Source organism: Cyanistes caeruleus, chromosome Z (genome assembly GCF_971803275.1).
Source record: "Cyanistes caeruleus chromosome Z, bCyaCae1.hap1.1, whole genome shotgun sequence".
In the NCBI taxonomy this organism is placed as follows: Eukaryota; Metazoa; Chordata; class Aves; order Passeriformes; family Paridae; genus Cyanistes; species Cyanistes caeruleus.
The window spans coordinates 68,108,986-68,131,652 of NC_141732.1; the positions used below are offsets into that span (position 1 = coordinate 68,108,986).

The 22,667-nt window shown below is 37.6% G+C and overlaps 1 protein-coding gene across 3 annotated transcripts in view; it reads left to right on the top strand.

The window, feature by feature from the left end:
* TTC33 (tetratricopeptide repeat domain 33) overlaps positions 1-19,276 on the top strand; it is a 43,762-nt gene extending 24,486 nt beyond the window's left edge. For all 3 annotated transcript variants that reach the window (XM_086870043.1, XM_086870041.1, XM_086870042.1), the window contains exons 3-5: positions 462-543; positions 7,203-7,334; positions 15,925-19,276. In XM_086870043.1, coding sequence (XP_086726169.1) covers positions 462-543; positions 7,203-7,334; positions 15,925-16,275 — 565 coding nt within the window. In that variant the 3' untranslated portion in view covers positions 16,276-19,276. The remainder of the gene's footprint in view (positions 1-461; positions 544-7,202; positions 7,335-15,924) is intronic.
* Positions 19,277-22,667: the final 3,391 nt, after the last annotated feature.

A 22,667-nucleotide genomic window follows, 5' to 3' on the forward strand; every position in this document is an offset into this window, starting at 1 on the left:
AAGTTGGTATACATGTCTTACATTGTCTTACATTATCTTACAGTACAGAAATGAAGGCTTTTTAGAATGAAAAGAAATTTTTAATTTTGATTGTATCATGGCATGTTGAGTTGACAGTGTATTTCTTTATGCCTGGCTAAAGATTATTTTGACAGTGAGGGAAATTGGACTTAGTTCAAGATTTCTAGTTTTAAGTCATTAAACTTTGCCTCAGGTTTCCAATGTTGCCTTGTGAATTCACTTGAGGTCAGTTCTGTAGTACTACTTAGCATCCATTTGATCAGAACAAAAAAATACTCAGTTCCTTAAAACAGTTCAAAATCTCTTAGGGGGAAGTAATTAGAAAAAGAATTAATACTAATCATATGCCATGGCACTTTATTTAGGACAATGTCAGGATATAAAAAGAAATATCCAGTCCCTTTAAATATGTTGACACTGTAATATTGTTTTAACTACAGGTACAGAGAGGCTCTTGTCAAGTGGGATGAAGCACTTCAGTTAACTCCAGAGGATGCTACACTTTATGAGATGAAATCACAGGTAAAGCATGACAGTTCTTTGCCAGTTTAGAAATTAGAAAAGAAAACATTGTGTTTGTGAACAGATACTTGGACAACATTGTTTAGTTGTTGTGTGAAGGAACTTTTAGGTTTTTACCAACCAAAGGGTGTCTTTTAACAGAAATTGAAATAATCCGTTGGGGAGTAAAAAATGGAAATGCTTAAAATTATATTGGAGGGATCAAGGAGAGCCTTAGTGTGATAGTGAATCTGACCATTAAAAATCTGCCTGCTCTTTCTAAAGACTGGGCTTAATACAACTCACAGACAATATTAAACATGGGTACTGTATGCAAATGATTTGTTTCAATCTGATTTTGTATTTAAGTGTTACATCAGTCAGGTAAAAACTTCGTAATATCTAATCTAAACCTGTCCTCTTTCAGTTTGAAGCTGTTTCCCCTTGTCCTATCACTACATGCCCTTGTAAAAAGTCCAACTCCAACTTTCCTGTGGCTCCCATAAGAACCCTATGGATTCTAGGACACATCTCAACATTCCCCATAGAACTGTGCCTATTCAGTCTCAGCAAGCTCTCTAGAAAAAATACATTGTTTGAAGAAGAGAAGAAAAAAAAGAAATTGGTGAATGTATTATATAACTTTTAGGAAGCCTGCTATACTGTTTAGTTGTAAAATCTTTTGTTGTTACTCTAATTCTTTTATTGTGTAAAAACCCCAGTCAAGGCCCTAACACCCCCACTTCCCCAAAAAAGAAGCCAAAACAACCCAAACCTCAACAAACCCCAAGAACCAATGCTAGTTCTTTTCCAAGGTGTGGTGGCTGCTTTTTCTAATGGTTGTTAACCACATTTGCTCCTCACAGTCATCTTGTCTGGTGAAATGAAGAAGGTTTGATTCTGCAAAAGATTTAACAGAATAGTCATCGTTTCAGTACGGTAATACTGAAGGATGCTTCTGTTTTATATGGCTGCAGAAGGTTTAGATCATATTGGGTTATGCATTTGGTTTGAGAAGTACTTTATAGCTTAAAGGTTTTTCTTTAAACTGTTTTGGGAGAAGTATGTTGTCTTTCCATAAGTGTTAGTGTAAATGCAAGATCTGTTTAGCCTAGTGCAGTGACTGGGTAAGAGTTGCACAAATGGCACGAGCATGTAGCAATACCACTCTCCTGATCCTTTTCCCAGGCCCTCCAGCAAGCTTTGGCTCTGGGACATCTCTGTGTTTAGAAGTGCTTGAAAGATTTTTCTTCAACAAATTTGTTTCAATGCTTTCTGCTGCTATGTACATTTCTAACATCTGCAGAGCTATGTATTAAGGAATTTCAAATCCTCATTATATGTTATTGGAAGACACAGGATAATGCAATTCTGCTTTAATTAGTAGCACTCCAGATTGCTGTAAAGGGTGTTAACTTACGTAGCAGTTCCCTTATACGTTTAATTTTTGACTTCACTAGTAAAGAAAATCTGCTAAGATGTGAAAATGGTATTGATAAATTTTATTAGCATAATTTAAAGATTTAACTCTGTTTTGAATAAAACAGCTGTTAAAAATTTCAGGAGAGTTCTGCGCAGTGGGACAAATTAGTGAACATCTCCCTTGTAACTGTTCTTTGTTATGAACTTAGGTCCCCAAAAGCATTTTATTTACTTGAAATGATACAGAAATTAAATACTTTCACACTGAAAATAGCAGAACTATGAAGTGTGGAGCCTACCTGTATCTGAGCTATGATGCAGTGAATTATTCAAAGAGGTGCCTGCTACAAGGTGCTTCAATCTGTGCTCCAGATGCAATACCTAGTACTGAGGGGTTGTTGATTACTTGGCTTCCCAGTCCCTGTATTTCAGCAAAATAGAAAAGGTGAGCTAGAGACACACAGCTTTTCTGCTGACAAAAAGGAACTGCAAAAAAGCTGTGTGACTCTTGATTCATCTTGTGAATTAGCTGTCCTTGACTAATGCAACAATTCGAGAGTAATGAGAGCTGAGAAAAACAAAGTAGCCCTGGCCTCTGCTTCCACCATGCCTTTGCTTTCTTTCCAGAAAAAGAGAGCAGTTCATGGCAATTGCACCATTTCTTTTTTATTTCACTTTCTTATATTATGTACCACTTGTTACACTTGTGAATGAGAACCCAAGAAAGGCTTGTGTACAAGATACTAATTTATAAAACTATTTCTTGAATGTTTTTACTGAAACGTGTAATGTTTCAATTGGTAATGTCTCTTTCATACATGCAAATAATTATTTCTGATTTTTTTTGCAGTATGACTTATGCTTACTGGAAGCTGTTTAGTAGAATGGGTAATTTGATACCTTTGTACTTCTAACAGCACTGATGTGAGCTGTAGAAATCCACTTTTGCTGAAATAGGAATACATAATTCATTCAAAAAAATTTTATAGCCAGTATTTAAAGGATACTGTCTTAGAGCTGACTGTATTATTCCAGTCACAAATACTGCAGCTATTACTGTGGAGCTCTGTGAAAATGCTTTGGAAGAACTGTACACCAACTTCAGCAAGGTCTTAACCAGCACGTTTTTTTTTATAAAAAATCCCCCTCTCTTGGTATATGTGTCACATACTAGAGGAGATTGATGTTAGAAATGACTTTGTGCAATATGCAAAGATTCTTTATGGTCTGTATTAATTTTCTATCAGTTCGAAAATGTCTTGATTTGTGAAGTAACTCTGAGGATTAACTCTGGAAGATGAAATGGGTTTTTCTGAACAGGCTTGAGTATCTGACATAAATCCCTACATTTATTAGGATAACCTTATGTTGGGTTACACATCAGCTTCTCAATTCTTTAGTATTTCCTTTCTCAACAGCAAATGTAACATTTTCAATACTGCATAGTTTAATATGCAGCTCAGATAAATATGATAATGGCATTGTAGGAATCTGTAAATATTTATGGTAAGTTCTCAAAGATCTCTGTTTTAATAGATATAGGACCAATGTCTTTCAGTACTTCTGAAGAGCAGAAATAATGTTTAAAGTTCCTAGTTGTCAAAGATACTTGAAATAAGTGTATTTCCAGAGAATCACATGGCATGGGAGCTGAGGAATTTCTCAATTGCTTCAAAAAGCCATAGAATTTGATGATATTTTTCCCATTGCTCTCAGCTACTCTTTAATCCATTTAAAAACAGATTTTTATGGTTTTTGAGAGGTTAGGGGTGCACTTTTCTTTGCATGCAAGATCTGTCAGTATGCATGCTTGATACTTCATAACCAGCCTGACCTGCTTCCTCATTGCAAGAACAATGACTGGAAAGTAAATGTTTATGGAAGTTCATTTCTCCATTTTTGTTGAAAATCAAAAATCTTTTAAAAAGACCCAGCAACAGCAAACTAATGTTGATTCTGATATTAGGTAAGTATTATTGTTAGTATATTCAAAGGAATGTAAAAAAACTGCTGCTTCTACTAATGCAGCCACTAAGACTGCTTGAAATAAATTGTGGGCTGAATTTCTTAAATATTGACTGGATTAGTTTGTTAAAGCTTTGAATTACAAAGATGGAGGAACTGACTTTGACATACTCTTTGATTTTTTATCTTAACATTTGATTACTGGACCATGTGGGACATTGTTGGATGAAGAAGGGTATCAAAGGACTTGATACTTGTGATGCTATGTAAAAAAACTCTCATGGGAGCCAGACTTGCTGCTGTTGAGTACCACTCCTGAGAAGTCACCTGGTTTGTGTTGCTTGTCTCGTGACACTTGCACCTCAGATCTCAGATAACCATGCAGCTATGACGGAATTTTTAAAGTAGACAATACAGGGTTTTTATATGTATTTTTAGAAACAAATAAATTCAAATGTGAATCATCAGATCAAGTTCCTTTTAATAATTTTTTTGGATGTTTTGTCATCAGCTGTATGAGAATCTAGTTTCCTACAATGCTGCATCGTAAATTTGCATTCACTGAACAGGACCAGGATTTCAGATATGACTCTTCTTTGTTTTTATGTATGAAACCCATCACTTCAAATCATTCCACTTCCCCTCTTCTAAAGGTTTTCTTGTTGCTGAACTCAGTGAAGAAATAATATCAATTTCTACCTATCTGTTGTCTTGCTTAAGAAATTACAAGTTTTCTAAGACATGACCAGACTTAGAATCCCAAGTTTAGATAATAGCAAATCACCTAATGAGAGTCAATTATTTTTAATTTGCTTTTCTGAAATTGGGATGTGTAGTGTGTAGAGTAAACTTTCAAAATATTAGTGTGAACTCCAGAAATCTGAATTGCAAATTAACATTTCTGTGTGGTGCAATGGTAATTGCTTTAGGGCATGGATAAATGTAAACTACTTATGGGTAGGATGAATTTTATTCATCTGTATTTTGAAATGATTTACTGGATGGAAGAAGGAATTGGGTTAGTTGCACTGGACATGTCATGTATCGATATATAGTGATTCAGCCTCAATCCACTGAGCTCATTTAAAACCAGAACTTACTCAGATTCATAACACTTCCAAAATATTGTGGGCAGAACAGGATGGGTCACTCTGCTGCCTGGATTTCTAATACTTGGTCAGTCTCCTGATGAGAATTGCTATGTTTAATTGGTTTTTTGCCACTGATTTCTTTTAATTCTTCTAATCTCTCCTGTGTGACTTTTTCTAAAATCTAAAGCCAGATCTGTTAAACTAAGCTATTATAGGACATGGATGTTTTTTGTTTTAAAGCATGTAATAAGGATAAGTCTCTTTGAATAAAGCAAGTCCTGAAAATCCACTTACTGAACATCTCTATAAGACTTTTCCCTCCAGTCACTTTTAACACACATATATATATTTGTGTGGGGTGAGAGTCTCAAGATGTTTTTTCTGCTTTGTAAAATTTTTTTAATTAATTTTAAATTTTAATTAATTTTAAATTAATTAATTAATTTTTGGATTAGTTTTAAGAATGTTTTCTAATAGAGTATTACCACTATACATTTATATCATTATACATACATACATCACTTTATATGTACACTATATATATATGTAATGAGTGTGTGTATGTGTGTGTATATATATGTATACACACATACTTGACGTGGCTGCGCGTGGAACATGTGACAGGCACGCTGTGTGACAAGGGAGGCTACAGCACCTGTGGTTCCTGTTTGGCTTTCTCTGGCCCATGTGGCCCTACCCAAAAAGGACTGAGCACCACTTTTCAAATCTGTGCACAGGAAATCTTTGTGCGAGGAGTGTTTTTTATTCCTTGTTCAGTGTTGTTTTTTCAGGTGTAGTCATTGAGAACTGTTGAACACGAAAAAGAGGGACGATGATACACTGCTGTAGGTGGTTTTTCCAAAGATTATTATGTACTGCTGAATTCTAAGGTACAGTCCATTGAATGGAATTAAAGTGAAGCCATAAGACTAGTCTTTTGAAAAATCTAGTCATACTAGAACAGCAGAAGTATCAATCCAAAGAATTATTCAGAAACTATATTTATTTTTCTTGATTTTTTTCAGTCCAGGGTTTCTTTCTATAGTAAATCCTTGCTTTCCCCTTTCCCTCCTCCTCCTCTTCTTTTTAATATGCTGCTCACTTCTATGCTGTATATGTACTATCTGTTAATTAGAGTCAATACTCAAGATTATCACATTTGACTCCTCCTCTACTCCATACTCATATTTATCTATATAATATATCATAGAACAGTAAGGTTAAATAAATCTGTTTCAAACTTCAGCAATAGTCCTAATGTGTTCTAATATTATTCATCATAGTTGCGGTCAGTTAGGATGAAAGTGGTTTCCCACACATGAGTCTAACCCTTGTGGTTGACATTCTCATCATACTGCAGGAATGCAGTTGTCATTTGTTTCTTACACTGGTATCTATCACCATAGCATGTGGGTGTCTGAAATCATGATCTCAGAGTGATGCAGGTCTTCAGGTGATGTGCCAATCTCATGGTGGTATTGGAAACATAAGGCAAGCTTTGAGCCACATTGTGCATTTCTAACTGTGATTTATTGCCTTAGCTGTGGAGATTCGATGCAAGAAGAATAATCCTGTGGTAACTGCTGAGCAACAGAGATTTTCACATTCAGAAACCACTTTTTTCCTTACTTAATGTAGGTGATGTCATGTCTAAGTTAGGCTCTGCAGATTGCTTGTTCTCTAAATACAACAGTCATTGTTAAGGTCTGTTTCCATGCTGTGTTACCGGGATTGTTTCTGTAATTGTATCATGTGTACCACACTGTTTATGGTAGATCCCAGTTCTCTATTAAAAAAAAAATTAATACAGTCCAGGAGTTTTTCAACAGTACTTGTACATTTACTATGTTCAGTTCTCCATGTGTTTGTCCTCCTGAGTATTCTGTTATGTTTCTATAGCTGTAGGGTTTGTTGACAAGGAGAGACACCTTCAGAAGTAGTTAATCTACTTGTAATAGGGTTGCTTAAATAGTTTGGGTGAATCATCCTCTAGCATGCCTGTTTCTCTCTGTGGGGATTGGAATGAGTCTGGGTGATTATCTGAGGTCAGACAACTAACTTTTAACTAAATAAAGCTAGATAAGATGAATCCAGTCCTTAGTTGTTGAAACAGTGGTTGTTGCCTGGGTAATCCCAGAAAACTTGAATTTATTTTCAGTTTTGCTTATTTTTCTTCCTCTTCTTTTTCTATTTCTGATACAGGTCCTGATGTCTTTACATGAAATGTTCCCAGCAGTGCATGCAGCAGAAATGGCTGTCCAGAGAAACCCACGTTCCTGGGATGCCTGGCAGACTTTGGGACGTGCCCAGCTTGGATTAGGAGAGATAGCACTGGTAGGATAACAGAATTAATTGTGTGTAAGAAGGAAAGTACAGAAATACCAAGATTGCTGTGTATCCTTATGGTAACTTGTACACAGACAAGGAAAAAGATTGTTATTATTTATCTCTGGTGTTCCTTCTGCTTTATTGTGTTTCACAAACACTTCCTGTGTGGTTTTGTTGCTGGACTTGTGGAAGACCTATCTAGCTCCAAGACTTTTGTGTCGTATACTATATTTATGGGGTGGCTTTATGTAATAGAACAATTATGCTGCCATAATTGCACATACTACATTCTGTGTGCTGTACTGCTACAGTGCAGCTCACCATAGTTTAAAGATGAAGGTAGCGTGAAGTCCAGGGATCAGCTGATTATTCAGTTTTTATTCATGCCTATTGATAAAATTCTAATGTCTTGTTTTCCATGTGTCCTGCTTATGCAGCAAATAACATGTACTCATTCCTGCTTTCCTCTGGCTCCCTGACCTCAAATGGTGGTTGAAGTTGCTTCTTCATTTAATGAGAGAGCGAAGAGCTACTTTGCAATAGCTGAAGTGCATTTTTTTTCCTGTTGTGTAATAGTTTTCTGCTACTTTCTTTGAAAACACAACAGGTGGACTCTCAAATTCAGAGACATTCACAGAGGTCCATTAGAAAAACAATGTATCATGACCTCTTGGATGAAAAAAAGATACTGGTTGTATTTTGAATAGAAGTGTCTGTGTGCTGTTTTGATACACATTGATAAATAATTTCATTGGTAGTTTAGAGTGTTTTTGCAAAGTTACAATGTTTGGTCTCAAATTTTTCAAGAATTAAAAAAAGATAGGTATTTTTTTGATGGAGGTTAACAATTCATGCAAAACTAATTTTTAAAATGTAGTAAGGAACAATGTTAAAAACCCCAAGCCAACCAAAAAAAAATACAAATAATGTGAAGCACCTAAAGTCATAGAATGGTTTGGATTGGAGGGAATCTTAAAGATATCTAGTACCAGCCCCACTGTGCAATGGGCAGGGACAACTTCTGCTACGCCAGGTTGCTCAAAGCCTCATCCTGGCCTTGAACATTCCCAGAGATGGGATATCCTTCTCTGGGTAACCAATTCCAGAGTCTCATCACTTTCACAGTAAAGAATATCTTCCTAATACCTAATTTTCCCCCATTTTAGTTTGTACCCATTACTCCTTCTCCTGTCACTACAGTCCCTGACAAAGAGTCCCTCTCCAGCTTCCCTGTAGTTCCCTTTCAGATACTGGTGGGTTGCCATGAGGTCTCCACACAACCTTCTCTTCTCCAGGCTGAACAGCCCCAACCTTCTCAGCCCATCTTCACAGGGGAGGTGCTCGAGTCCTGTTAGATAAAACCTAAGACAGAAGCTGGGTGTTGCAGATGTGCAGTGTGCCCCCTTTGTTGGTGCACTACCATATTATGAAATATCTCATATAAATCTATTCATATCTGCATTTCAGCAGGGGTGACATTCCATGGCTTTTGTGGTGTAGAAGGTAAGGGTAGATGGTCTGGTCTGTCTGGATCTTTTCCTTTGAAGTGTATGAAACTGTCACTGTAAATTATGCTTGAGAATTTTAAATCCACTAGTCTCAGGAAAATTAGAGTTTTATTTCCTTCAAGGATCCTAAGTAACTGATGCTGTTTATTCTGTAAAAAATGCTGCAGTTGCTGTAATATCTGTTATAAATAGTAATATACCTGTACTAGTTATACCCAGCAGGTTGATTCACCAGATCCTATAAGGTTTTTATACATAGACAAATCATGAAACACCAGTGGGACTGGGTACCTTGAGTACTGGAGATCTAGTGTTCATATTATATTAATTTTTTTTTTTATTTTAGAGTAGCACTTCAGGTGCTCTCTTAGAGCTTGATCAGAAAGGGATCTAATTTATGTATCTGAGACTAGTTGGTGATGCAAAGCATTTTAATTGGGAACAATCAGAGATTTGCATCAAAGCACTTCATTCATCTGAAACACTGCTCTAGGTACTCCTGTAATTGTTAAATTGACCTTACTGTGGTGGAGAGGGAGGGAGGAGGGGTTATCACAGGTAGTTTGCCCTGTTAGTGTTTTTGATTGCCTTTGAACAGGGAGCCTGAGGTGCGGAAGCTCCTCGTGGTGTCTCCAGTGCTTTGGTACTGTGTGTTCATACTTCACTGCCTTTCTGAGTGTAGGTTTAGCTGCCTTCTGCTAAAAACGTTCTCACGTACAGAGAACTTGGGGATTTGTTCTAAAATGCAAATAATCTTCATTGTCTGTTTTTGAACCAAGCGATTTCTAAGGAATCTTAAGAGGTTAAGATTGAAGGAGTTTTAAAATAAGAAATGGGTTCACAGTTATTGGACTTACTGAATCTTCTTGACCAAGTGGTTTATCCTTTTCCACTAGTCTTTCATTGGCATGATTTTCCGTATTTTTCCCTGTATCATAGTTTGTGCAAAGAAAAGTTAATAGAGCATAAATAGCAAGGCTTTTTAGTATTTTTTTTTTTGAGATTTTTGAGATACTCTTCTCAAAAACTGCTTCTTCCGTTTCTCTGTTTCATTTCTCCCCCCACCAACATCTGTCTTCATTACCCACATCCTGCTAAATGGTCTGAGTACTTTTATTACTTCACAATGAATGATGCATTTTTTCTTAGGAAAAAAAAAAACAGTTTACTGGATTTTAATTTGAAGTTTCCCAGGTCTAAAATGTTGCTTCCAAACAGATCTACTGTATATTATGAGCTGTGTAATAGTAAAAGAAGGAAAGATTTGCTTGGATTTAGTTTTTGTCAAACTTTGGACAAAAAGAATGAGGTAAATTAGTCTCTTTTAATTTACCTTTTATGAAAGTTGTTTTTTTTCAATTCAACAGTAATATTTAAATGCGAGCTAGGAGGACTTTATCTCTGTCAAGGCACAAATTCCTTAAATTCTACAAATCAATGTGCAGAACACACCTGAATAAACCTGGAATGTGAATGTAGTAACTGTAGAAATATAGTCAGGCTTGCAATATTTCTCTCATTCCATTTCAAATACGTGGTTTTACATATTACATTTCGTTTACTGCTGATCGTAACATCTTAACTAGTTAACAGTTTCACACTAGTAGCTTCATTGCAATGGTTCCTCCCATGAGTCAGGGTGAGCCCCATGCTTTGATTAATCAAGGAAAAAAACCCCCAAACAAACAAAAGCAATATTAAAACAAAAACCCCAAACTAATCACAAGAAGATCAAGGACTGAATGAAAGCACCGAGTCTCCCACTGTGGAGAAGTTGATAAGCCCTGTGACATGAACATGGTCATGGGCGGTCAGCTCAGGTGGCCCTGCTTGAGCAGGGGCTTGGCACAGGTGACCTCAGTAGGTCCTGGCCAACCGTGGCCATTCTGTGACTTCAGCTTTACCCCATTCTGGGTCCCTGTCAAATCTGGAATACTGATGATCACCAGGTTGAGAGGGTAGATGTGTAAATACACACCAGTTGTACACGGGTTTTGCTTGATGTTTTGAAGGATGTGGTTTCTGCTATTCCTGCTAAGTAGTTAGTGCTTTAGCAGTCCTTAAGTATGACACAACATTTTGTCAAAAGAATCATGCCTTGACAATATGAATCCTCAGATCAGCCCTTCCCTTTCATCTCTCTTGAAAGAAATAGTTTTAGGTCTTTTAGATAATGATGGGAGTTTTTTATTCCCAAAGAGAGAAATGTCTGTGTTTATTGGAAGGCAGCTAATTAACATAACTAATCTGAATTTGAGATAATTTTTAGCATTTTACAGATGTTAGCATTTAGAAGCATACTTTGGTAATAAAAAGGAAATTGGAGGTTGACTGAAAAGTCAAAGTATTTAGGAAATGCTAAGTTAAGAGAGAAAGTATCATGCTTTTTCATTTAAATTGGAGTTCTGTTAAATTATTTTCAGCAGTTTTATTCAGTCCAGTGAGTTATTGAGGTAATAGTCAGTAGTATAAGCTTTCCCAGGAAGGTTCTGTGTTAGTCCTGCCCTGTCCATGTACTACAGAGTTACCCTTTTTTGCTTTTTTGACCACTGCTGGAAATCATAAATATATTTTTGTGACTTTTAATGCACAAAAAGACAGAGGTGATTTTTATTTTCCGTCAAGAAAGCTAAAGGGCGAGAAAATCTCCAAAAGTTTAAATATCCTTTTCAGATACATTTCTGCCAGGGGTACTCAGGTTTTGCAAGTGCTTGTGGCTGATTCAGCTGACGCCTCCTGTTAGTTACCTTTGTCAGGTGCTCAGGACTTCTCAACATCGAGACCTTGTAGTTGAAAGCTTTGGCTAAATCACATGCACAGGGTAAGACAAATGGGGATGTTGGAGAAAGTTTATTTGACCATTGTTTTAAAATTCCTGTAATAATTTTAGCAGTATAAGTTGGTAATAAAGTAGTAAATGTTTTGGATTTTCCTGATTCGCAAGGTGAAAGTACTGATGCCACTTAAGCTTTATTTTCTTAGGCTAACTATTTCTGGGATGGGATTGATTTTTGTGGTTATTGTTTTTTGGTTATCCTTGCTCATATTCTTGCATCTGGTAGAGCAGAGTGTAAGAGGCCTGACAGGCAGCAGCCTTGCAGGGGTGTGCGCTGAGGTGTGAGGACAGAAAATGTGAGGAAGGAATTGGTGCAAAATGACATCTGTGAAATCTGTCACTGAAGCAAAAGAAAGTGCAAGAGGAGGATAAGGAGGATACACACTTCTTCAAAAGAGAAGAAGGAAAGTGTGGAAATGAGAATACCTCACACACATCTACCAGATGTAAACAAAGACTTTTATGCATTTGTAACTTAACCAAATCCCAATAAACATAAGGCAGAAATAGTCTTTCAGATCTGGAAAATTACTATATTTCAAGTACTTTCTCCAGAACATGAGAGTGACAGAACCTTTGAATAATTTTGTAAATGTAAGAAGTGCAAAATATTGTGTTCACCTCATTTTGTAAGGTATCAGAATTACTTTTGATGAAATTTCCAGAGAGAATTTTTATCTTGAAAAGTGGAAATAATCTGAACAGAAAATTACACAGAAAAGTTCAAGATGACAACTTAAAAGTAAAAAAAAAAAAAAAAATAAAAAAATTTGCCATTCAGGTTATATCATAGAAACGATTAAACTACAGTGAAAATACTTGAAAGGATGGGAATTTTTTTCCTTGTTTGAAGGAGAGAAATGTCATGAGGAGTCTTTAAATATACTAAAATGTCTTATTTTCCTATTTCATACATTAATGTGATAAATGCTTCTGTAAAAATTACTTACGTTCATGGTGAGTAGTACAAAAATAAGACTCAAATTCCGGTAATATATTGTCATAGAACCATAGAAAGCTTTGGTTTGGAAGGGACCTGTAAAGGTACTCTTGTCCAACCCTCTGCAATCAGCCAGATCATCTTCAGCTAGACCAGGTTGCTCAGAGCCCTGTCCAGCCTGGCCTTAAATGTTTCCAGGGATAGGCATTATCCATCCCTCTGGGCAACCTGTTACAGTGTCTCAATAACCTCATTGTAAACAATGTCTTCCTTACATCTAGCCGGAATCTACCCTTCTTCAGTTTATAGTCACTACCCCTTGTTCTGTCACTTCATGTCCTTGTAAAAGTCGTTCTCCAGCTCTTACGTGGGTCCCTTACTGGTACTGGGAGGCTGCTGGAGGGGGTTACTGATACCTTCTCTCTGTAGGCTGGACAGCCCCACTGCTCCCAGACTGTCCTCACAGAAGTTATGCTCCAGCCCCCTGATCCTCTTTGTTGCCTCTTCTGGGCTTGCTCCAGCAGCTCCGTGTCCCTCCTGTGCAGGGACCCCAGCTCTGGATACTGCAGCTGGGTCTCAGCAGAGCAGAGCAGAGGGGCAGAATCCCCTCCCTCCCCTGCTGCCCACGGGGCTCTGGATGCAGCCCAGGACACGTTTGGCTCTCTGGGCTGTGAGTGCCATGGCTTGTCCAGCTTTTCATCTATCAGTTGCCCCACGGGCTGTGCTGAGTGCTGTAAAAGAACACAAGAAAATTTCTGCATAAAAGAGCATTTAACAAAGAAAATTATTAGTTACTTCACTGATAAACATGCTTTGAAACAGGTCAGAAAGTGTCTGCCAAATGTAACATTAAGGCCTAATACGAACTTTGGTAGCAGATACCTCTTAAAATTCTCACCTGGCTTTTTGGGGGGTTTCTGGTATTTGGATTTTATGGTTTTATGGTTTTTATTATGGTTTTTGGGGGTATAGTGGCAATTACTAAGTGCATGTGTCACAGAAATTTCTGTAAAAAGTGTAGTCTGATCAGAATTGCCCTTCACACTTCAAGGCTATGCAAACCAGCAGAGGAGACTCTGCTCATGGGACAAATGGAAGATTGTTTGCTACTTTTTAGCAATAGCTATACTATTTAGTGAGACAAAATGTAAGATACTTCAAAAATACAGACTTTTCAAATACTGTAATTCCACAAGGAAGAATGTCCTGCAGAAGGTTTTTCATTGCACTTCCCTGCAGAAGCAGATACATAACTGCATGATTTTAAGTCCTGTAGTCCTTACATGCAGGATCTCTAAAATCACAGCTCCTCTTTAAAATGAGGCTAGAAATACCGCTTTTATGTAGTGTCAATGTGTTTTCATATAATGTGACAGAAAATTGGAGAAGGAGATTTACATCTCCATTAGGGGAAGCATTAAAAGTATCACTGTTCTTTTCTTCTGTCTTAGTAGAAATTAGTGGCTTTGGGTGCTGTTCCAGTGGCAACATAAAATTTTAAATGGATGACAAGTGTGTATTTTTCAGTTTTACATTACTGCTTTAAAATTAATCCCTCTGATCTTTTGCAGCACTTAAAAAAAATACTTTAATGTTTTGTTATTTATTTATAAAAATGTCAAGCACAAAAACTCTTTTCTAATAGATTTACTAAGATGATCTTTTTATGCTGTATTGTGTGAATCATCAAAGCAGTTTTCATGCTTACCAAATGTTATTTATTGTGTATGAACATAACTATATAGACAGGTTTTAATTAGGGGACTTCTTTCATGGAAAGCCTGAAAGCAGATGGTGGTTGTTTATATTTTGTTTTCAACTGAAATACAAAAAAGAGCATTTGGTGTTTACTTGTTGTTTGCATGCCCCTGAAAATTAAAAGCTAGCAAAGTTGAATAAAGTGACACTGTTTTACAACAACTAAACTTCAGTTCTTCTGTTTAAAGCTGAACGTGCTCCTACACTTCAGAACTGGCTGTGGACCAATAATCAATTTTTTTTTTTTCCCATCTGGAATTGAAAGGCTGCCTCCTAAAATGGCAGTAATACTGATAGCATAGGCAGCATTTCTTAAATCTGACTTTGTATCTTTTTTTTCTGAGTTCCCATCATATGGTGTCCATATGGGTGGACATGCCATCAGAAGGATGAACTATCAGTTTCTGTCAGTGCAGAAGAAAAGTTGTGATTTTCCAAATTATTTGGCGTGCTTCAAGTATTTATAAACTACAACAGAATATGTAAACTGTGACTTCCAATGATGTCTTTAAAGTTTTAATATTCAAGTTTCCAGAACTCTTCCCAAATATCATCCCAATCCATATCATCACAATTTTCCCATCTTACAGGAAAGCTTCTGTACATGTCATAAAAGAGTTCAGTCACTGAGGTGACCCGTTTTCATAACTGCATATAAATGTGAAATACACTCAGGCTTTTGTGTACATGTACCTAAATTTGAGGAGGTAGGTTCAGCTGTGACCACTGTTTATATCACTAAAAGACAATACAGTTGTAATTCTTGGTGTAGCTTTTTTCTAGTATTGTAGAGACCTCTTCTTACTTTAGATGGTCACATTTCTTTGTTTTGAACTGCACAACTTCTCTGTTGAGGATTTGTGTTTGTGAATACTTTCCCAGTTGAACTGAAAGAAAAAAGCGTTACTAACTACACTTACTTCTACTATTATTGCATTGCTTATAAGATTATGGAAGTTCTTTCTTAGAGCAACTCTTTAAGCTTGGAGTTTATTTGGCTTCTGAGCATTTACTTACGTGCTTTTGTAAACACATACCTGTTACAGAAACTGTTTGCCATGTGGCTAATATTAATAGTGTAGTGTTAGGTCTGAATATGAAACCACTGCATTCTAATTTAAAGGCAGCAAAATCAGTTATACTTCAAACTCCAGTCATCCCTTTTCTGTATTTTTTTAAACCGTATCTGTCTGCTTTTGCCTTTACCTTCATCTGATGATGAGAGAAAAGTGGAATAGGGAACAATCCAAAAAATAGTTTTTCATTTTACCTTTTTATTTACAATATTGTTTTTCATGGATGAACTTGTTATTTGTGCCTTTGTTGCCAGGTACCAAGTTTATTGATGCATTTTTGTCCTTTCAGACACAATTGTTTGGGGGTGAGGCTGCTATTGAACCAAGACAAGGGCAGATTGCTCCAATAAAGACGGGAATTAAGTAGCTTTATGGTTTGCTTAAATGATATATGTAATTTTTTTGTTGTTGTGAATTTTTATGAGAAAGGTGGGCTTTAAAGTCTCCCATCTTTGTTTCTTCCCTGTTCTGCTTATAGGCAATCCGAAGCTTCCAGGTATCCTTACACATCTTTCCAATGAACCCTGAAGTATGGAATGAAGACCTTTCCTGGGCAAGAAAACTACAGGAACAGCAGAAGGCCACAAAGACTGAGTCAGTGCAAGCACTGGCAAAAGGAAAAGATCTTGTACAAGAATCGATCCCAGACTATGACTTTGAAAGTGATGAAATTGTGGCAGTCTGTGCTGCCATTGCAGAGAAAGAGAAAGCTCTTTCAGCAGCTAAAACAATGGTAATTGTGTCTGCTTCAGGCACAGTAGAGACTGTTACTGAGCAGGACAATTGTCCTGCAACTCCTGATGAAACCCTTTTCATCAAGGCCCGGTAGGGCAGCCTGACAGGTTGTCATACCCATAGTTAAAAGAACTGCTGTTATTTATTGTATTTTTCTTGCTTTGTGTTTGTTTTTTTTTTATAAAATGGTAGGATAGCCTACAAAAGTTAAAGAATTGAGGTTATTTTTCTTTCATTAACTAAAAAAGCAATGACCTGAGTTGTTCTTCCATCCATATTTTTAGAAAAGAAAGCCAAGAGTTGATTCTAGAAATTTTAAATTCTTAAGAACAAATGTAATAATGAAATGCTTGACTTGATTCTAACAGCTACCTTTATCTTTGTGTATTTCATAACTTTACAAGTTAATTTGTACATTCTCCCAGTAATTAGGAAAGTTTTATTTAAACTGTAAAAATGCTGTGGTTTATCCCCAGCTGGCAGTTCAGCCCAGTGCAGTTGACTGCCTCCTGGTGGAATGGGGGAGAGAAATGAAAAAATGAAAGAACTCCTGGGCTAAGATTGAGACAGCCTAATAGGGAAACCAGAAGCTGCACATGCAATTAAAGCACAACAAGGGGTTCACCCATCAGTTCCCATGGGCAGTCAGGTGTTCAGCCATCCCCAGGAAGGCAAGGATGGCTTGTGACTTGGGAAGAAACTCTGAATGTCCTCCCTTCCCCTGCCTCCTCCTTTCCCCAGTTCTTTGTGTTGTGCTGTGGGATGGAATATCCCCGTGGTCAGCTGGGCTCAGGTATTCTGGCTTGTCTCTTCCCAGCTTCTTGTGCACCCCCCAGTCTTTTCACTAGTGGGGTGCGATGAGGAACAAGAAAAGATCTTGACCCAGTGCAAGCACTGCTCAGCAATAATGAAAACAATGGTGTGTTATCAACTCTTGCCAGCACAAAATTAAAACCTGCCCCCTCCTTGCAACTCTGAAGAAAATTATCCCAGCCAAAACCAGTACAAAAAGAAAACAGGATATTAAAAATTATTTCAATCACTATTAATTAACATTATTTTTCCAGTAAAAGTGTGAACTGTGTTCTGTCATTGACAATCTTTGTTTTCATGAAGTTTGCTTGTTCTATGGGAAAGTTTCCTATGAAGTGGGGATGGATTATTATATTGTATGTCTGTGTGTGACAGATGTGATTTGTAGCCAAATTGAGTAGAAACCTTTATGTTGCTTTCCTTGGTGAGTGGGTTAAGCACTTTCTGATGAGATGAAAGGAAATGCTTTACCAAACAAGGCCCTGAATGCTTAGTTACAACTAAATGTTTCACCAGAAGAAAGAACACTGTTAGTGACTGAAACTGGCCTTTTCTTATCTTTTGTGCTGTGCTACAGACATCAGCAAAAGTAGAATGGTGGGAGTAGGAAATAGATATGGCTGAATTGTATTGTATTTGGGGCTTTTCTTTCCTCGTAAGGCTAATCTGATAAAGGGAGTCAATTTGCTTTTCCAAATTCTTAATGACCTGCCATTAAAAGTACACTCTTAGGGAAAAAAAAATGGTTTTCCAGGACAGCACTGCTGGAGTCTCCCTTTTTATCCTTTTTGGATTTTGAATGCAGTGGTGGGTAATGAGACATAACCTAGGCAATTTTTTTAATGTTGATTTTTTTTCTGGGGAAGGTGGCAATTGGTTCCTCACACAGACAGTTCAGAGAAATGAAATCAGGCTGTTTCTTTAATGTGCTCTGTGCTGAAACTGTTCTCTTTTCATTGTCTTGGAGACATGGTAGAGATGGTCACATCCTACCATGGTAACAGTACTGGAAAAAATGGTCAGCTGAGGAATTCCTGAAGAATTCAGTTTGAGAACATGTAATTTTTACTTGATTTTGATAAAATTTTATATGATAATAGATAGTTTTGTAAACAAGTGAAACTTCTGAAATCAATCATCTTTGCACTTTTTGAGTCTGATTTCTAATTTCAAAATAACATATTTTAAAAGAAAATAATGTTGCTTGAGAAGTATAGTGTTTTTGCAGTGGAAAATGCATTGCAGAAAAATTATCTCAAATCATACTTTCTGTTTATCTGATATCAGAATATCTTCATTTAAGAGGATACATATAGTTTTTAAAAAATACTTAATTGCCCTGTTGTACTAAATTTTCATTAAGTTTTACAAGATTCTCCCTGAATGTTTTTTTGTATGTATGAATTTTTAGATCTGTGCCTGCATGAGCACACATTCACACAAAATCACACCTATCTTCTGGGCATTCAAAATAATTAGAACTACAGTAGCCTAAATATATTAAGATATGTAAAACAGCATCATGCTACATTTTTATTTCTTCGTTAAGTTCAGAAAGATTTTAATGGATAAAATTTAATGGATTTTACTGGATAGGCACTTAATTAAGATATGATTTGATAGTTTAAATTATTAGAGTTGAAGGATTTCTTAATCTTCTTTCTCCTATCAACTTAATTTTAGTCAGCTGTAGGAAGCCTTAGCGTGAGAGTGGTTTGGACATATTTCTTCAAAGAAGAGATCTCTGGCTGGAAAAGGACATGTGTGAGATGCTCTAGGGTGTGTTTTCATTTTGAAGGAGCTCAGCTGTATCCACCTCATCTATTCTTCCTTTGCGCTTTGTACACGCGTCAGTGTTCTGTCTTTACTCATACAGGAAGGATTGCTGCCCTTCTCTCAGAGGTCTGTTATCACAGAATCTTTTTCCACTGAAATGATTCACAAAGCTCCTATTGACTTCAGCACTGCAGGGCCAGACTGCTGGAGGGGGGTACATCTGCACCATCAGGCTGTGCTGGGCTCTAGGGGTGGTGCCTTCCATCCCGTGTACTAAATGTGTTTCCCTTCTGATTAGATTAGGTTATGAATCCTAGATACTGTCAGAACTGTAGTTTTTTGTCAAGCGGTTAAGTTCCTGGGACAGTCTTTTCAAACTGGGGAGAAGCTGAAATATTGATTTCAACATTTTTGAAATCATCAATATTTTTTGTACAGCATGCCATGTTTTGCATGTATGTAATTTTCTGGATTAGTTTGCGGTTTGAATAAAACACTGACTTCTACTTAGTGATGCCTGTTTATTCTTTGGGTTATAACAAAAATAAGTATTATTTCCCATTCCAGAATGTTCCTCATTTTATAATTGGCTTTTGTCTCTGTTAATGAACATGTGAACATGTTAATTTGTTTTAGTAAGAAAGAAAACATCTCTGGGGAAAAATATTTAATAAAAGGTGATGCTCAAAGCTTTTAAACCTTTCACATGAGATGGAGCAAAAGGAGATGCTATCCAAAGCAGGATGTTAGTGAAATACTCTCCCCCTTTGACATTAGAAAATTACTTTTATTGTTCATCACTATCCTTAGTGGCAGTGACTGCAACAGCTTTCATGTGTTTGCATTCCATATGTATCACATACTAAAATGGTCAGCTGTTGGCATTCAAGAGGAAAGCTCAAGAACAGCATTGGGTTAGACATTAGTTTTGCTTGATTTAAAAGCCTACAGTTAAACATTAAAATATATTTTTCCCTTTGAGTCCCTTTGTATCCAGTGGAAAGAAATACACAGCCTCACAGTGCCATTCATCTGCTTTGTGTTAGATAAGTATCAGAATGAGTTGAATCAGCCTCCCAAGGTGCCTAATTATTTCCCTTGACTACAAAGGAAGCTCGAGGTGACTGACTGGCAGTTAACCTCAAATGCTGAAACTGGGCACATGACTTCAGCTCTTGTGAGATAAGTATCTTTAAAAACCTTAAATGTACTGAGAGAGAGAAATAAAACTGAGAGAAATCCTTTCTGACAATACTAGAGGGTAAAACAGGAATAAGGTTCAGATAACACAACAGTGACACTTCCTAGATAATACCATGGGATACTGAATTTTAAAACTAGTCATGGATAGGGATGGAAAGCAAATGGATCAGTTTACTCTGGATTTAGAGATCAACATCAGAGATACAGCACTGGAAACTTGCTTACCCACACAACTTAAGTTCCTTCCCAATCCTTACCAAGGGAATGGAGGTAAAATACTAGTGTTAAGTTTTTTATTTTGAGTTCATAGAATTGCTATAAAACCATAATGATTGTAGTTAGGACTTGGGCACAGAAGGCAGTAGCATGTGGGCTTGGTTTGTTGGCAGGTTGCAGGAACTATGTGTAGGTCACTGTCATGTTAACATGATGTTCCCAGATGCGCTGGAGTATCTCTTGTGCTGGTATCTCCAGAGGGGCTGGTTCTGGAGCAGGAGGGGCTGATGGGCACGTGTGACTGCTGAATCCTGCCAGGTGTGCTGCCTGGCTTTGAGGGCTGATTTCATAAGAGCCATAAGGAGCTGTAAGGGTTGTAAAGGATAAATGATCAAAGGGAAAGAAAGATTAGATGTGGGGATCACCCTGCCTCTGGTTTCCCAAAGCAGGAGACTCACTGGGTTTCTAGGTCTGTAAAGCTGGCAGGTCTAGAGGAGGGTCTGGAGTGCAAAGGCCTGGTGGTATGTGGTAGCTCTAATAATAAATCTGCCTTAAGTGGAATGGGTTTGCTGTTGTGTCTGGCAGCAGAAATAAAACCTCAAAAGCTTTCTGACTTAGGATGTTGGCTGTGCCATTTGAAGATAGCAGATTACACTGATCCTGTTAGTGCATTGGCATGGGGCCTGTAGCCAGTTCAGGTCAGGCAGCACGGGTATTCCAACCGGTTCCAACACTGGAAGTGTGTGAGCCTCGTTTCAAACAGCCCAAGTCCTCTGAGAGTACATCCTACACCCTAAGCTGTTCATAAGGCTAATTTACCATGGATCAGAGATTCCAACTAATCTACTGATCTTCACAGGAACCACTGTCTGGTACAGATACTGGCTCTCATCCTGCCTGTGGTGGGTGGATCCTCCAAGACAGGGCCTTAAATTGAGTTATGGCTGAGACTTGGGGTGTGGTTGTGGGGTTGGAGGTGTAGCAGTGTGTCTGATGGAAAGGGTTGAGCAAAGCGGTGGTCTGGGATGTGTGGGCAGGACAGACTGCTGGAAGTGAGGGAGAGGGACTGCCTGTCACAGGACAACAGGGTGGACAAGGTTTGAGAGATAAAAGTTTGGCATGAGAAATTTTTAAATCAGTTAATTTTCTGTGAACATGGAAGACTGGGGAATGTGCATGACAATGTGAAAGGCTGTTCAGAGGGGATATGGATCTCTGTGGTTATTATATTCATGTGTGAGAAAGGAAACCTTTTTCTACATATGGAAACTACTCATAATTCCTAGCAAGAAAATAACCTTTTAACCTCCACATGGCAAATTAGACTCTTCAAACTTGTAGCCTTATTTTAGAAGACTTGTTAAGCTCAGGGAGGCTGAGGAATGTAGTTCAGCAATGTGTCTGTGGCTGGTATTGCAGAAGGTGCTAAACCTGAGCAGCACAGTGGGGCAGATGAGTGAGATGGGATACTACTGTCACCCTGAAAAAAAGGCACACTTGCCCACTCCTGCCCAACTGCTCCCGAGCACTCATCTGTGTTTGCAACTAGACAACAGATCTGCTCCGATTTTGCCTTTGTGTACTGCCATGGAGCTGTGGCAGGCAATTCCAGTACTGCCCAGAAGACTTTGTGGGATGTTTGGGAATCATGGAGTTAACTTCGGAGGGAGTTCATGTTGATGGTGAGTCTAGTCCACTACTGACATGCTGTGAATGCTGGGGGCAGGAGGACCTCAGGCCTATTGTGTTTGCTAAGGGAAGCTATTTAAGATTGTATATTCTTATTTAAAGCTCTTTCAGACCATATGTATTTCTCATCAGTAATGATGATAAAGAGCAATAAAAGCATATTAATGAAATAATTTAAAAAATAGTGATTTTTTTAAAAATTAAAAAATAGTGATTTTAAAAAATTGCTTTTTTAAATACTTACACACTGCAGATATTTAATTCTATCACTGCATAAAGTACCAGTAATACTGGTGTGCTGCTCTGGGCCAGCTGCAAAGGTGTGGTCCCATATTTGTACGTGTGGTGTTATCTGCCAGTGGCAGTCCCACCTTCCTGCTCTGCCAGGTGCCATTTCCTGTCTTGGGAAGTATTGTGAGTCTGTTCTATTTGTTGGTCACTAGTTAACAACAGACCATAGTGAGGTGGTTTAACTGCAAAGAATTCAGGCAGATCTTTATCTGCAGCTGCAGTAGGAGCTTGAGTAACAGTAATTCACCAGCTTACCTGGCAAAAAGTGGCTGCTACTGCTGCAAATATTTGTGTAGAAATTTAACCTTTCTATATGCATTGAAAACAAACAAGCTCAACTTCTCCCCTGTTAAAGGAAAATGTGTTTGTTCAAATAAAGAATTTTTGTGGCTCTGTGTCAATGCTCTTGGGGACAGATTTGAAGGCAGCTGCTTCTTGCTGATGGTGATCATGCTGTGGTGTTTTGGAAACTTGCAGGACGAAGTATGTTTTGGCAGT